General features: G+C 38.2%; 1 protein-coding gene across 3 annotated transcripts in view; it reads left to right on the top strand.

Moving 5' to 3' along the window:
- Nucleotides 1-16,772, top strand: part of SMARCAD1 (SWI/SNF-related, matrix-associated actin-dependent regulator of chromatin, subfamily a, containing DEAD/H box 1) — a 118,230-nt gene that overhangs the window by 96,866 nt on the left and 4,592 nt on the right. For all 3 annotated transcript variants that reach the window (XM_064416960.1, XM_064416961.1, XM_064416962.1), the window contains 13 exons: nucleotides 1,086-1,175; nucleotides 1,800-1,884; nucleotides 3,337-3,728; nucleotides 8,769-8,971; nucleotides 10,175-10,265; nucleotides 11,459-11,558; nucleotides 13,038-13,097; nucleotides 13,308-13,383; nucleotides 13,819-13,954; nucleotides 14,928-15,065; nucleotides 15,379-15,474; nucleotides 15,893-16,010; nucleotides 16,301-16,422. In XM_064416960.1, the coding sequence (XP_064273030.1) occupies nucleotides 1,086-1,175; nucleotides 1,800-1,884; nucleotides 3,337-3,728; nucleotides 8,769-8,971; nucleotides 10,175-10,265; nucleotides 11,459-11,558; nucleotides 13,038-13,097; nucleotides 13,308-13,383; nucleotides 13,819-13,954; nucleotides 14,928-15,065; nucleotides 15,379-15,474; nucleotides 15,893-16,010; nucleotides 16,301-16,422 (1,707 nt within the window). The remainder of the gene's footprint in view (nucleotides 1-1,085; nucleotides 1,176-1,799; nucleotides 1,885-3,336; nucleotides 3,729-8,768; nucleotides 8,972-10,174; nucleotides 10,266-11,458; nucleotides 11,559-13,037; nucleotides 13,098-13,307; nucleotides 13,384-13,818; nucleotides 13,955-14,927; nucleotides 15,066-15,378; nucleotides 15,475-15,892; nucleotides 16,011-16,300; nucleotides 16,423-16,772) is intronic.

Consider the following 16,772-nt stretch of genomic DNA (forward strand, 5'->3'; position numbering starts at 1 on the left):
TGTTCCTCCTCACCAAACCCCTGGGTTTGGTTATGAAAGGAGGCTGTAGTTAGTTATTAACCAGCCACCTAGCAAACCATGTTCCACTGGACCTGGTTTTATATATCAACTTCATTTCTGTTCTTAACAGTTTCATTACAATTAAAGGGGGAAGGATTAGGAAAAAACATGTGGAATGTGGATTTTTGGAACTCATTCTAGAGAACTATAGTGAGAACTTGCAGGCCTTTTTTCTTAGTCTTGCTTTTCCATGTGGTTCCTAAGACCAGAACTTACTTGGGCAGCTCTTCTACAAACTCTAGCTCTCTAAGTGACATTAAGACTCACTGAGGAAAGGAATAATGTCCTTTTCTACTCAAGAGTGCCTCTGGCTGAAGTGGTCTGTGCTCCTTCAGCTAAGTAAATGGTGGTATCTCTGCTGTACACAAGTAGCTCTGTAACCAGTTTGCATTCAAAGCTCTAGGAAGGAGCTGATGTGAGCAGTATGAAGCAGAACAGCTTGTGGCCCGTGGAAGTTTTGGCACTTGTTAACTTCCATTTTGCAGGCTGATAGTAGCTGTTAGTGAAGCTATTGTTGATGAAAAGTTTTACTAGTTTTTGATGTGACTGCATGATGCTGTGACATAATATTTGTGGAATTTTTTACCCGTAAATCTTAATATAAACACACCATTTGACATGTTTGTAGTGGGTTAAACACCACATGCTTTGTAAGCTAATCTGATCACCAAACCTGATGTCTTCTGCCTTCATTATCATTCAGAATTTCTAATAACTTTTGATTTTAAAGCAAAATAAACTAGACAGTTCTATATTATTTATGTTTTGGTATATAAGTTTGTACTGTATATGCTTATCAAGTAAAGAGTCCCAGTTTTTCATGACTGAAGACGTTTTCTATGTTCATTAAAGTTCTGGTCTTTTATCATTGACTATTGATTAGGAATCACTTAAGCTTGAATTTGTCTTAAGTACTTTTGTCATTTAGAGTAGCTCTTTAAGGATAAAACAATACTGATAAGCTTTTCTTCTGTTTCTGTAGCTGTAATTAGTATTAAACCTAATAGGTACCTTTTTTAACATAGCTGGATGACTCAGAACCCAAAAGACAATGGGAGAGGCAAGAGATGCTCGTGAAGAAGTTGCAAAGTACATTCCCTGGACTGGATAAGGAGGTGAGCTGATGTCCCCCGATGGCACATCAGGTTTTGTGTTCTTAAGAAAACTGCAGCTGTTGATAGTCCGTATGAAACACTTCTTTTACTGACAGCACTTCAAGAAAGAGCCCGGGGTAGGAAGGCTTTACTGTTCCTGCTTTTAGAATGTAACTTGTCCTGAGCTCAGAGCTGTGAGATGTGGTTAGGGCTACAGGGGACTTATCTTCCTACATTTCTGGCCCTATGACAAGCCTAGCATAGTCAAATTTGATGACTTATTGTAAAAATGAAGAGGAAATGATCCCTCCGTCTTTCACTCTTCTTCCCCAGACTACTAAATATATTTAGCACTTTGTATTACTTCAGTACCTGATGGTCCTCAGCAGCTAGTCAAGCTCTTTCATTACTGTGCTTGAAATTGTTGGAAGCAAAGATTGTTCATGTGTGTTCTTATACTTTTAAAGAGTGGAGTACAGCTCTGCCTAAACTGAGTGTACAAGAAACTGAAGGGTTTTCTCGTTTTGATTTCCATTTATTTTAAATTATCTGATTTACAGGGGTTTTCTTTGACTGATGTTACTAGGCACAGAAATTTAACTTGCACTTATCTCACCACAATAGAAATGTCTTATTTTTTACTAGGAGCTGAGAGAGGTACTTGAGGAACATAACTGGGTGTTTCATGATGCACTGGAGGCCCTGAAAATATTTGCAGACGACGAGGAGGGTAAAGACAGATTTATAATTCATTTTATCCAAAGACAAAACAGACATGTGATGCAAATATTTTTGAATGTTCCACAATGACAGTACTATGCCTAGAAACTTGCACTTATACTTTAAATTAGTATTAAAGTGAGGTTAAAAGAAGGAAGCTCAATTTTTCTGTATTTTTATTTTTGCTCTCTAACTAGGGATAAATATCTTTGCCCTGCTAATACAGATAGGTATAAGAAGTTGTAATTACCTATGGGTATCTCTTAAAATATATTTTGGTGCATGTCAAAGCTGATACCTGCTCCCTTCCTGCTTGTTTAAAAAAAAAAGGGTTTTTTTAACTGCACTATTTGTAAATTACTGGTTTCCAAACCAGTAATTACAAATAACTGCATAGGTAACAAGTCATACATGCTATTTTGTCAATTTTAAAATATGTTGTAGGGGAGGAACATCTGAGAAGCAGGCCTTGAATTTTGCAACCCATCTGTAAATCCCAGTACTTTAAGCGTGGCAGGGAGCAAACCCAGTGAATCCAAGTAAATCTGCAAGTTAGAACTTAAGTCCTATTTAATGAGTTGATTACTTTTCAGTGTGTTACACAGCTGTCAGATATGTACATGTTTTGCTATATCAGCTATTTAAGTGTTCTTGGGACAGGGTAGTGTTCTTAACTGGTTTTTTACTGGTGGAGAGAGCTAGCAGTGCTCAGGAAGTTGTGTCCTTGCTCCTGCTTCTGAGAAGGCACATGTCAGGGTTGGGCTCAATCAGCAGCAAGCTGGGATTGGAGAGAAGAGAAACTTCTGTACTGCAAGTGCTCTCTTGCAATGAAGGAATCAAAACCCTTACAAGGCCCTTCTGAAAATTACTTGCTTGTGTTCAGTTAAACACCTTCTGTCTTATTTTAAGGCAGCTAAGTTGTTTTGGTTGGAGATGGCTCATTATTTGAGGTTTTTTAGCAAGTGCATGTTTTCAGTGTCCCACCCCAAATACTGTACTACAGTGCATTAAAATGGAAAAAAATTATTATTTTCTTGGTGAAAGAAGGCTTGTTTTCTCAAGTCAGAATTGATATCTCTGCAGTCAGGTGCAGTGGAACCAGTGTCTCATCTTAAGGATACATCAGACTTCTTAACTGTTTGCTTGCATTCAGAGCTTCTGCAGTTCACAAATATGACATTATATTGATCATCTGTATTTTAAGATACTTAAAACCTTCTGCTATTTGACCATTCTACAAATGAGCTTTACTTATCTTCCACTCACAGTTAGAGCTATTTACATATTTTATACAGATTTGCTTTTCTGTTCTCTTAGGGTCACCTGCTTTGAGTTCTTGTGTATTAAATGCTAGAACTGTGTTTTACAGATCTGTAGGTTTTACTTTGGAAGAACAGCTTGTGTTTTCATCAGCCCCATACCAGTATGCATTGACTTGGTACCTTCTGTGTTGCATGCACAGGTATAGAATTTCCTCCCAAAAGTAAAGTTGCTGACTGGACTGAAGCATCCACTAAAACCCAGAATGAGGAGAGTAAAGATAAGATGAAGCAGAAGGCTTCTGAGAAAGAGCAGAATGGCTTTCAGAAAAAGGACAAAGGCAAAAGGAGCATTTGGAGTGCTGAGAGAGAAACAGAACACACGGAGGACGAGTCCGCTTCTGAAGACGGCGGAAGCTCCCTGGATGAGGACTACAGCAGCGGTGACGAAGTGATGGAGGATGGCTACAAAGCGAAAATCCTCAGCTTCCTGCAGGATGCTTCCCTGAGTGAACTGTCTCTGATTCCCCAGTGTTCTCAGAAAAAGGCTCAGAAGATAATAGCGCTCCGGCCCTTTAACAGCTGGGAGGCTCTGGTAGGTCTGCATTCTTCCTTTCCTATCCCCAGCCTGCCTAGAGTCAAGGTGGCTTCAGCCTAGGGAGGCTTAGATGGGTGGCCTTATCCTCATTAGGCTGAAATGCTATGTTCCTCCTAAGCCAATAGCATTTCAAATAGTGTCATATGACCTGATTTTGAATGAATTAAGGGGTGATTTTTCTGGAAAACTCAAGCTGATTGGCTGACATTACTGTCACTCACTCTGTAGCACAGAAAGTTGGTTGATTTCACTGCAGAAGGAGAAATTAGAGCTTTCACTTGAGAAGGTGTTTGCTAGCCTGTTCTGAGCTCTTGTAGCTGAAAACCCATGCAGGAGGGAAGAATGTGGCAGGACCTTTACTGCAGACACTTGTGCAGCAGCAGCAGCTTCCAGGGTAGCTCCATGATTGAAGAAGCCAGCATGGATATTTTCAGTTCCAGGCAAGAAATGGTCGTTCTCTTTTTTTTCCTTCTTTTGTGCCTTTATTCTGCTGCAGCTTAGTGTCTAGCATGGTTTTGCTAGCTAAGCAATGCAGCCATTTTTAGTGGAATGAGCTGCTGTGTTTTATTAATGAAAGGTAAAGCATCAGAAGGTTAAGCCACAATCCACCACAGAAAGGAAAACAGTGTCTGTTGGTAAGTACATTATCTGCTGTCGCTTTGTTGTTACTTTCAGATGTTTACCATGGCTTGTTTGTAGACTTCACATTTTGTACAGTTTTAGTTAACTGCAAGACCTCAGACCTGCTAAGAGCAATGTCCTGGTAAGAAATTTGAGTTCTTACAGTCTGTTACAGCAGATTGTCTCGATTTCAGTTATTGGTGCTTTGGATTTTAAAGCAGTGACTGTGCACAGGCCTTTTTACAGAATAATTGGTGTTTTTTCATCAGTGTTTATTCTGAACCCCCCACTGATGTATGCAAGAACTTTTTCAATATGTGTAAAAAAAATAACATTTATTATTCAGTGTGTGAAATATATTACCACGAAAGAATAAGAGTTACTAAACAGAATTTTAAGGAAAACAAAGTGATCTTTGTGTTGTAAGGGGTGGGGGGGGAGACAAGAAGACGATACGTGAAAAAATACGAGGTATTGGTATGCTGCAAAAGAAATCCGTTTTGCCCCAAGCCGTTGGCTTCTCACAGAACATCTGTCATAAAGCTATTACTTTCTAAACTTGTTGGATTTTGTCTGAGCTTAATTCTTTGCAGAAGTATTTGCTACAGGGCTCTTTTCTTTTTCTGTGTTAAATATTTTACAGTAAAAAAACCACTGCATGGGCCTGTTTGCATTCAGAATTTGTCTTTCATGAAGATTGCTGCTGTCAGCAGCCACATGTTTATGTAGTGTTGTGAATACTTGCCCAGAGTAGAAGTGGTTTGCAGCAGATTTTAGCAGATGTTTTGTATCAGTGTGGATTTAATTTTTATAAAGATCCAGTAACTCAGTAACCCAGTGTTTTTCCTACCAATTAATAAGGGTGGTTAGAATAATGGGGAGGGCTGATTCAGTTAGAGCATTAAAGAAATTGGCTTAATTTTAATTCTCTTTTTATTGTAATGGTATCTTGTGTAACACAATGTGAAGTACTACAAGTTGTTACCACTTGTTCATTATTAGAATTGAGGAAGATATTAAGACTCTCAGTCTGAGATTAACAATAAAGCCTACTTATTTGTAAATTGAATGTTTTATTCCAGGAAAACATAAATGAGAATGTATTTTTTTATTCTAGATGGGTTTTTTTTAAGTTGGACTAAACTATTTTGTTTCAAGAGGCTTTAAATTAATTTTATAAGCTCATAAGATTAATAAGAGCACTTGGAAATACTTATTCTTTAGAGTAGATATTTCAAGTGTTTAACTTGATCTTGTAATGCTTAAAACACACAGAAAAAACTTAGTAGACATGGCTCTCAAAATAATTGGGAGAGAGCTGAAATTGTCCTTGCTTACGTAGATAATTCATTTGGCAGTTTAGAAATGCCTACACTGTAGGTCAAGTACATTTTCCAGGAGGAAACCTGGTTTCTTTTCCTAATATCCAGCATCAACTTTCCCCGGCACGGGTTCAGGCCATTTCCTCAGGTCCTGTCCCTGGTCACCACAGAGAAAAGATCTGTGATTGCATCTCTGATTCCCCTTGTGAGGAAGTTGTAACTGCAGTGAGGTCTCCCCAGTCTTCTGTGTTGGCTTCTCACTGCTCTCTCCTGTTTGCTTTGAGGTCCTGATGACACCTGACTGGCACACATTGTGGGCCAGCAGACAGGATGGTTTCTTTCCTTGATGGAAGCACTTGTGGGCACCAATTGCCCTTCCTCGTCATCCTAACTCCTCTATAAAACTTGTTGGTGCTTAATTATATTTTAATAGCACTCTCATTTCCCACCTGTGGAAGTGCCCAGTGTTGGAAATGGCAGCGCTTGCGCCATTTCTCAGCAGAGAGCCTGTGAGCACAGTCATGTAAGGGCAGTGCCTGCCTGCCCTCACTGTGTGCCAAGAAACAAAAGCAAAGCCTAGACTGGCTCCCAGAGATGCTCAGCCGAGGTTCTGGGGTCTGGATTGGTGGTCTTGCAATTTTCTGCTTCTTCTGGTAAATGTGGGAGAGGAAGTGGAGAGGGTTTAATGCTGTTCTGTTTCATTTTTTTTAAGGTGTATAACTGTTATGTGCTGGGATTTCCTTTTAGTGTAAAAACATATGTATCAGTGTGAGACTTGCATGTATCCTCTCATTTTTGTCATTCACAGTATTATTCTATCACAAAATAAGCTGTCTTACATTTAAAGACTTTGTGGTCTACAGAAATTCTTAGAGAATACACACCAAGTCAAGTGATGGAAAGTGTTACATTGAAATACTGACATAGTACATCACTTACTTTACAGGGGAATGGGAGAACTGAGCTGTCAGAGCTTGATGTACTTGTCCATCATATTCTGTACACTGCAGCAGTATATGAGCTAGGAGGTACAGACTCAAGGGAGAGTAGCTCCACCTTTGTCATCTCTATTTGTTTGCCTCCATATGTACAAACTGCCACAAAAACCAGACTCCAGAACCACATTGCACCAAAGCCAGCTGAAGGGAAGCAGCAAATGCAGCAGGTTACCAACTGCTTACAGTGGAACTGGTTTTTGTTGGTCGAGGCTGACTTTCACCCTTAGGCATTAAAGGGAAAGCCATCATCATCTTGCAAGTGGTGTAAAGTAAGCCCAGGCAGAATGTGCTGGTGTGGCAATTCCAAATATGCTGGGAAAGCTCATGGGCTCAATTTCCATGATGGTCTCACATTTTTGGGCCTCATTTGAAAAAAGCTGAACTTGGGAGGGTATCAGAACCTCTAGAAAGCAAAGGCCACCTGTGGATCTGCTTTGACTTCTGAGCAGGGTAGCACCCTGTGCTTCACATGCAAACCAGTGGCTAAAGTATTTCTTGTTGCAACTTGGATGTGGATGTTACTGTGCTGACATGAAACAATACAATTTCTGTTCATAACAGATGGCTCAATTCTCCACACCTTTATTTATGGATTACAGGATTTTCTATTCATGCCAACCAAAGCTTTAGTCATCAAAACAAATGTCGAAATTTTGTAGACACCTATTAAAAACTGTGTTCTTTTTTATTTCTAAATAGGGGTGTCTATTTAGAAAATTTCTTTACAGGTGTTGAAACGTGTATCTTAGCCTGGTCTAACCTAGGAGTGTTGGTCAACTTTCTGGAGTTTGTTTAAAATCAAAAAAGCACAAACAAAAACATACCCCCAGACTGTAATTGCCTCACTCTGGTTATTTTTAAGATATTTTTCTAAACATTTCTGAATGTTTCTTAAATTCTGTTTTTAATCTGGTTATAGTCTTTACCTTAAACTTGCTTTTACTCTGCAACGTGACAAGATTGGTGAGTTACTTAAAACATAATAGCTGGATCATACGACTTGTTTTTTATGGAAGGAGTTCTTGGAGGGTATAGACATATGAAGTTTTGTGCTAAATTTTAACAGATCCCTGGTCTAAAATTCAGAAAAATCTGTGTGAAAACTACTTGTATTTTAATACAGGGATGCTGAATCCAAAACACCTTGTATTCTTCAACTCTTTAAATACATTAATAAATAAAAAAAGCCTGTTCTTTACAGTGAAATATGCATAACTACTTGTGCAAATACTATAATTACAAATATGACCCCAGTTACTGCAGAAATATTTATAGTGGTAGGTTTTACACTTTCTGCAGATGGCTCTAAGTGGAATTTAGGAGAAATTGATGGGCCCGAGGGGCCTGTTTTGATACAACTTGAGGCTGCTTGTCTCTGACATGTAAAATATTCATACTGTGATGAAGATCTGAAATTTGGAGGAGGGAAATGCAGTGTTTATAGTGTGGACTTGAGGAAGCAAGTTGTGGAAGTAACGCTTGTTGTACTGGAAGTACTTGGTGACCACAAAAAACTTGGCACAATGCCTAAGTCCACTTTGACTACCTTTGTGGTAGAGTTAAAACTGGAACCAAGTAATGCTGAGCTCCAGACAGACCATAACAAAGTGTAATAACCTTCATTATAGGTGTATTTGTTTGCCTTGGTGCCTACATTATGCTTACATTTTCTACCTTTAGTATGTAACAGGGTTTGTTTAAAAGGGCATCTTAATGAGAATCAGTGGTTTTTTTTCCTTCCTTTTGGGATTTTGTTCTGTTAGTGTGCCTGGCCTTCAAAGCTGGCCTTTGCAGTGTGTGTTGCCTCCTGTTGAGGATTTTGAGTTTAGTGCTTGTATTTTATGTTAGTAACTCTTCAGAGAATTTTTATCACTTAAGATTTCAAGTTTCATAATGTGAGGAGCTGCAATGACAACCTTCAGTGTGGATTCACACAGTTTGCAGTGGGCCAAGTGTAAGGAGTATTTGGAATTTTGAGAGTAGATGGGGATGCTGTTGCTGTCTACTACTTGAATTACTGCCTGCATCAGCTGTGGATTTTCACTGCAATTGCTATTACCAGTGTTCATGGGTTTTTAATTATTATTATTTTGCAGTTTACAAAAATGACGAAGACTTCTGGTTTGTCAGAGGATATAGTGTGGAACTGCAAGATACTGCTGAAGGAGAGGGATGTGGTTCTAAAGCTCATGAATAAATGTGAAGACATTTCCAATAAACTGACAAAACAGGTAACCAGTATTACTAGAGGTGGAGGATGTGGATGGAACATAGAGCAACCCTCCATTCTGAATCGCAGGTATCTCTCAGTATCTCTCATTTTTATACTTTAGAAGGGTGTTGGACAATAAGGTGTACTTGAAGACTGGGATTTTCAGAACTGTAGTCTCTGAAAGTAGAGTTGCAGATTTTTGACACTTAGTAGCACTCAGTGAGAGAATCTTAACAGTTTTTTAAGTGTATCAGGAAAGCTGGTGGGCAGGATAAGAGCATAAAAAATTATAACTGTTTTATTTCCTCCAGTTTCTGGTGAATATACCAGCTGACCTTAAGCAATGGAATCATGAATTTTCAACTTATTTCAAATAAAAACCCAAGCAAACCTGTGTCTGTAATGAGGGGCAGATTTCAAATAGAATTTGATTTCAAAAATGCTAAATTGGAACAAATCTAAGCCAACTGGGCAGGTTTATCAGCTGAATGAAAGACATTGGTCAGGAAGTTCAGGTGTACCAAGTAATCTGGAACTCTGTATCTAGTCGGAGTGGCAGCTGGAATGTGTTGTTGGGAAGGATTTCTTTCAGAGAAGTAAATTGCTAAGGATCTCCAAATAGCTGTTAGGAGGAATGGAAATGGATGTGGTGGAGGGTATTATTCTAAGGGTTAAGAAATGTAGGGGTGTAGTGGGAATGGCCAAAGTAGCAGCTTGAATTCCAGTTGGATGCTGTTAGAAGCAAAAGATACTCAGCTGTGTGAAAATAAAGCCTGGAAGGAGGTAGGAAGTCTTAGGAGGAAGGATGTCAGTGATGCTTCTTCTTTGGAAAAAGTGCTGAACTGGGTGACTTCTGTTGAGTGTGTTTTGTGGGTTGTGTGTTTGGGTTTTTCTTTGGTGCTGACACATAGAGTAATTGCACAACAGAGCAAAATTAGGGATGCAGCTGCAAAACGCCACTGAATTAATTGTGTCTTTTAGAAATGAGTAGTTCTCTAACTGCTTTTATCTGGTTGTGTATCACTGATTGTAGAAGAGAAGTATTTCTTTTGTCACTCACTTTGATCATTTAAGGTCTGTGAAAATGGAGATATGCAATTCAGTTTGTGTACAGGTGACTGATTAAGAAAGTTTGTGTTTTTCACTACTAGGTCTGGAGTGCATTAAAATTAATGCAGTGTTAAATAAAGGCAGTGTTAAATCTGCCAGTCTGTGATTACAGTGAGTGTAAAGCTGTGTTTCGAGGAGAAACAAATAAAAGGTGGTAATAAGCTTAATTGTTTTTAACAGTTTGAAACTGAAGCCATATCAGAAGATTGGTTTGAACTGGTTAGCACTGCTGTATAAGCACAGATTGAATGGCATCTTGGCTGATGAAATGGTAAGTGTTAAACTGCTTATTTAAGAATTGTTAAAATTTTGCAAAAAAGGCTTTGTTAAATCCTTGCCTAGAAACCTCCAGGAGATTATAAGTAATCCTAAATTGCAAACAGTTCTCCAGGATCTTAGAAGCTGCTCAACTCCTTTCCATCTGAAAATCAAAGATAGCCTAAGATTCATGGACACTTAAAAATCATATAGTGTCTTCTGGTGCAATGGAACTGGTTTCTACCATAACAGGTTATTTTCAAACCATTGAGTTTAACAGCTCCTCGGCCAGAAATAGAATTAATTCTACAACATTTAGTGTAGTGACCCCCGCTCCTATGTTCTTGATTTCCTCACCAGTTTCAAAACAGGCAGATAACAATGCAGGAAAAACCAAGTGGGTAGAAACCTTCTCTGCTTCTCCAGAAGCAGCATTTCCACCATCTCTTGTCATGACACTCCTCATCAACTGTGAACTAAGAGAGACAAGCTGTTGCATTTGAGGTTTTGTTAATGGCTGATACCACCCATAATTGTACAACAGAAAAAACTTATTGGTGCAGCTGCTGAATTTGTGGTCTGTTGTTTTTAATCCTGGCTGCTGTTTGTCTTCTGATGGACCATGAATGAAAGCACTGCTTTGCCTTGCTGTGATTTAGGCAGTGTTTCTCAACTTCTGTATATTTCATGCTAGTAAGAATATGGGGGTTTTTTTGTGGTAGATACGCAAAATTTTTTAATTCAAGATGCAAAAAACAGGAAAAGTGAGTGTTGGTGGAAATGTAGGCTTATCTTTAATCTGATTTGCATATTAAATTCCACTTCAGAAATACTGGAATACCCTTTGTACAACTGGGTCAAATGGAAATAGGCATTTAGTTTCTAAGTAATGATTTTTCTCTGCACCATTGGTTTAGGAAGGTAAATTTCTGGAGATTATTTGAGGGATGAACTTGAACTAAAATGAAAGACTTCATTAATTGAAAACATGAATCTTTGTTCAAATATTGAGCTGAAATGATAAGGAAGTTTGAGGTTGTACTTAAGGAGTTGTCTTCTGTAAGCTTAGTTATTCAGAGCAAATTTTCTGATCAGATTTCTAATCTTTACTGGGTCATCAATACACTGTAATTGTCTTAAGAATTCAAAACAATTTTATGTCATGCAGATGGTAAATTTTGTTTAAATGGATTTATTTTCTCTTAGGGCTTAGGAAAAACAATTCAAGCTATTGCATTTCTGGCTTATCTCTACCAAGAGGGCAATAAAGGTCCCCACTTGATAGTTGTGCCAGCTTCAACGATAGGTAAGTTACAACCTTCAAAAATCTTTTTGTTAGAGAAAAAAGAACCGAGCCAATCATGGACATATTGTAAAGCAAAGATAAATTAATGAAAGAAAATTGGATTTTCTTATGATGGTAATCAGCTCCTTAAGTCATTTGAATTGGAATGCAGACCATACTGCAGGCATGCTTTTTCTGAATTAATTAGACTTAGCATGGAACTTTTTTAAGACAATCTGTCTGCTTTGAAAAAAATGAAGGTGCTTGTTACAATCTGAACTTGTGTAGCAAAGTATTCTTTTTACTTATTGAGTATTGGCTGAACTTGCTAGTCTTCAGGCTGTGCTTAGGGCTAGGTTCAATGACATTTTAAACATTCACTGTCTTTTTTTCCTCTTTACTGCACAGCATCTGTCAAAGCAGATGAAAATCCTAAAATGATGAGGCTAACTGTCTTTTACTTGTGTGTTCTGATTGTTTTATAGCTTCAGTTGAAATTGGAAAGAGGATGATGGAATAAAATGTTACCAAAGCTGATGAGGTTGAGCAGAAAATGGTTATTGATGGAGTTAAATTTGGATTTGTTGAATGGCAGGGGAAGTAACAAGTTGAGTTTAGAAAGTAAATGCTGTTTTTAGTATAAAATACTTATTTGGGCTTCAAAAATCTCTTTTGATGCATCAGAAAAGTTTCCAGTTGTTCAACTTAAATTTGAAATCCTCACTTTTACTGTGCTTTCAAACTCTACTGGAACCCACTTTTTAAAACAACTCTTAATAATGCATATATTAAAACCTGAGGTGTGTGCAATTATGTGAAGAAAGGTGCTTTTGAGAAGTCAGTCTTAGAGTCCCAATAGTAGAGGCAGGTTGGCAATGCCTGGGCAGTGCAGTCTGCTGGCAGTTTTCCTGACATTTCCAGAGGTGTCTCCTCACCCCTGACCTGGGTCCCTCCCCTCCCCAAGTGGCATTTAGCAGCATCCCCCTTCTGCTGTGGTTTGGGGTCAGCACTTGTTGGCTGTCAAGGAGCTTCCCCTTGGGCACAGCAGTGTTGCCTGTGGCTGCTGTGCTGCTGCACACCTGGAGCTGCACAGCTGGGATGTCAGGCTCCCAGAGGCACTGTCTCTCCTGGTGATACACTTCTGCAGGCAAGTACCGACAGATTAAGTGATTTGCTTTCTGGGGATTTAACTGTCTAGGGAAGAAACCAAGCTGCAGAGTTACACATTGTGTTTATTTCATACAGTGGTTACAGATGATGCAGGGTCTGTTCCTGCAGGAGTTTAAAGAGCAAGCTGGTTGAGTTACTAAAGCCCAGTTAGGGTTGATCCAGTTTCTTACTTGCCAGTTTTACAGTTTTAAGACAGAACGTCTCTTAACCTTCAGGAGAATTCAAAGGGATTTGCATCAAAATCAGATGTTTGGGTTGATGCTGAAGTGTGAAACGGTAGGACCTAATAAATTAAAATTACTTGGGTTTTGTTTTAATGTTGTCTTACAGATAACTGGATAAGAGAAGTTCATCTGTGGTGTCCTGAACTGAATGTCCTCTTTTACTATGGTGAGGAATCTAGTTTGGAAGTGAATCCAATAATGCAGTTGCTTGCATGGCAAGTGCAAGAAAAGATTAATTGCTCTTGGCAGTGTTGTTTTAAGACAGTTGTTGAAGTATACAGATTTATTGATGAGTGATTTCTCTGCAGTGTCTTTAATTATTACATGTATATAAATATACATAACTATACTCATTTTATGATTTGTCCTTCTTTAGGGTCCCAAGAAGATAGGAAACATCTCAGGTTGGACATTCACAATAAAGTCGTTGATTTCAATGTGATCGTGACTACGTAAGTACAGTTAAAACACTACAAACAGGGAGCTTTAGTGAGGTCCTGCTGACCTCTAGTGGTACAAGAAACCAGACAATTTTAGGATTTGGGTTTCGGATAATGGTTAACTAGGGTTTTATGATAATGTAAGAGATACTGTGTCATAGGTGCTTTAGATATGTGTCTGTCAGCATGTATATTGCAGATAATATTACATTGTAATAGACTTCAGCAAATTTTTAGGAAGTGTTGCTGAAAGCATTGGCTCATCAAGTAAACTGAAATAATTTACCAGTAAAGAACTCTGTTGTAGTTGGTTATTTCCAGGGAGTTCTACTGCCCCTCATGCACTTTCTCCATAACTCTTAATATTAGAGAATTTAATTTGATTGTGATAACAGTACATTCATTTTCAGAGAGAGACTAAGTGCAAGTGATATTTGTCTCTGACAGATACAACTCTGCAATCAGCAGCTCGGATGATCGAGGACTGTTCCGCAGGCTGAAGCTTAACTATGCAATTTTTGATGAGGGTCATATGCTCAAGAACATGAGCTCTATCCGCTACCAGCACCTCATGACAATTAATGTAAGAGATTTAGTTATTGCTGGGTTAGAGGGGACAGCTCCTGGGTTTTCTGTAGGAGTTACAAGCAGGGGGAAAGTGGAATATTAACTGCAATGTTCAAGGACATGTAACTTTAAAGGAACTGCAGTATGCAAGTGGGTTTAAGTGTTGGTGTGGTCTAAGGAGTAGATGCTGCACTGTGATCACTTCTGGGACATAAGCTCCTAAAGAAATGTAGTAAATTTCAAGAAAATTCCCAATTACATCTGATAGTAGTAAAGATTTTAAAGATGCTATTCTGATTACTTGTGCTGAAACCTTGTAGTATTTGAGGACCTACTCTGATAGGGTAAGAAAAGCCAGCTTGTAAATATTTTTTTTTGTGGCTTGCTGCCTGAGTAAGCAGAGTTTTGAAAAAGATTTGAGAACAGCTCTTTCTCTGAATAATATGATCTAGCACTATAATATTTGTACAGTAATAATGAACTTAAGATCATTTACTGCAATGTATTTTTCAAGATCATGTTTTCATCAATAGCCTTTTTAAAAAGCTGTTCTTTAAGCAATAAAACTTGCTTGTACTTGCTACAAAACTTGTGCCTAAGTCTGTATGACATTAGAGAACTTGATATGGAAGCAGCAATTAACACAGTCATCAGGAGGAAGAAAAAGTACCCCAAACAACAAAAGAAACCCAACAACAATAACCAAAACAAAGCCCAAACAGATCAGTCAAGACGAAGCCTAATAGATCCAGGAATGCTTTTTTAATTGCCTTAAATTGGTGTGCAGTTCCCCACAGATCTGTAAACAGTTTTGTTGACTTAACAAGGAAATTATTCCATGAGTTCCAGATATAATACAAGTTTAAATAGTTCTTATTGAAACAAAGTTCATTTTCTCACTTCTCCATAGCTGTGGTTTTTTTGCCAATAATATTTTTTAGCCCGTTTGACAAATCTTTCTCATTGCTCTTTGCACTTTGGACAAACAGGCCAAGAATCGCTTGCTGCTAACAGGGACTCCCGTTCAAAATAATCTGTTGGAATTGATGTCCCTCTTGAATTTTGTCATGCCCGATATGTTCAGCAGTAGCACAAGTGAAATTCGAAGGATGTTCTCTTCAAAAACAGTGAGTATCATGAATTCTCTTCTTGAAAATAAGTTTTTTCCTTTTTGCTAGAAGACTGCTATTGCTGCATAACTTCCGTTTTATTGGTATTTTATGGAAAAAAAGTAATGTGATTATGAAAATCTAGAAAATGAAGCAATTGAGTAAACTTTTTACATGAAAATATCCTGTAACAGGATGTCTTGGAATATTAATGGCCAGGTCAAGTATGGCTGTTTTGGCTGGGGTTTTAATCAAGTTAGAGAAGTTAAGGTGGTGGTGTCAGAGCTGAAAGCTTCATGCTGCAATTGAATTCTTTGAATGTTTTCCTTAGAAGAGTGCTGAAGAACAAAGCATATATGAGAAGGAGAGAATTGCACATGCAAAGCAGATAATAAAGCCATTCATCTTGAGAAGAGTAAAAGATGAGGTAACATTTTATCTTTAGAATGATGGGTTTGTGTTATCAAAAAGCCTGATAATCTCTGAGACCAACACCATAATATGAGATTAAATTACTTATTGATCTTAAAAAATGTTAATGGGCACTTGCAGACTTCAGTGGTCTGAAGGGGGTAATGCTGATTAGCAGGGGAGTAGGTCCGAAGTATTGCATATAATAAATATTATTTCATGTAGTTCTGGAGTGTGCAGACCATGTTACTTGAGGGGAGGTTGATGTATAATCTAGGTCAAGACCTGAGTTAAATTGCTGCCTGAGTGAAGTTACAAGCAGTGAAAGGATCTGGGGTGAAGAGAATTAACAGAGTATCATAACAGCTATAAGACAGTGCAAAATTATTGATGGTTCATGACAATGCAGGTTTTATCTGGTATAATTTTGTCAGGTCCTTAAACAACTACCTCCCAAAAAAGATCTCATTGAACTGTGTGCGATGTCTGAGAAACAGGAACAACTCTACTTGGCTCTCTTAAACAAGCTTAAGAAAACCATCAACAGTAATGGTACGTAAGGGCCTTGTTTGCTTTTGGTGAATTTTGTCATGCTGAGATATATGTTGAATGTGACTACAGTCTTTGCTTTGTAGAAATGTCTAATGTTCATAAACTGTCTATATCCCTTCTATGAATTTGTTTGAAGTTCAGGTAGTAGGTGAATTTTCAAACTGAGTTCTTGCAAACAAAGCTCTGCTGAGAAATAACAGTGTTTCAGATGGTTCTTTTCAATAGTAGTACAAAGTAGAGCTTTGTACTAATTTTCAAAAGTAGTACAAAGATGCCTTCTTTGTTTACAGAGAAAAACTCTGATATGGGAAATGCAATGATGCAACTTAGAAAAATGGCCAATCACCCTCTTTTGCATCGTCAGTACTACACAAATGACAAGCTCAGAACAATGTCCTCCCTCATGCTCAAGGTAAGGGGATGAAGCAATCCTTCATGTCTCAGAACTTCTAATGCCAACTTGTTTCTTTGTGTGGTTTGTTGTCAGGCTTCTGGTCAAAAATGTCTTTGCCAAACTTAATTCATTGTTGCTGCTTTTTATTTCTCTGCATCTATCCAGAGCTCTAATCAAGCTCTGTAGGTATTTAACACTGATTTTTGCACCATTAGAATTGAGACAATAGTTGTGGGTCTGTAGTCTCCTTTTCATAAACTCTGCCTTAGCACCTCTTCCCTCCACCCCAGAATTTAAAGCCAGAGTATTTATGGAAAAAATCTTAGGTTGGCACTTGAGTTTAGTAGCTTTCTGAGTAGCAAGAACTG

Source organism: Passer domesticus, chromosome 4 (assembly GCF_036417665.1).
Source record: "Passer domesticus isolate bPasDom1 chromosome 4, bPasDom1.hap1, whole genome shotgun sequence".
Classification (NCBI taxonomy): domain Eukaryota; kingdom Metazoa; phylum Chordata; class Aves; order Passeriformes; family Passeridae; genus Passer; species Passer domesticus.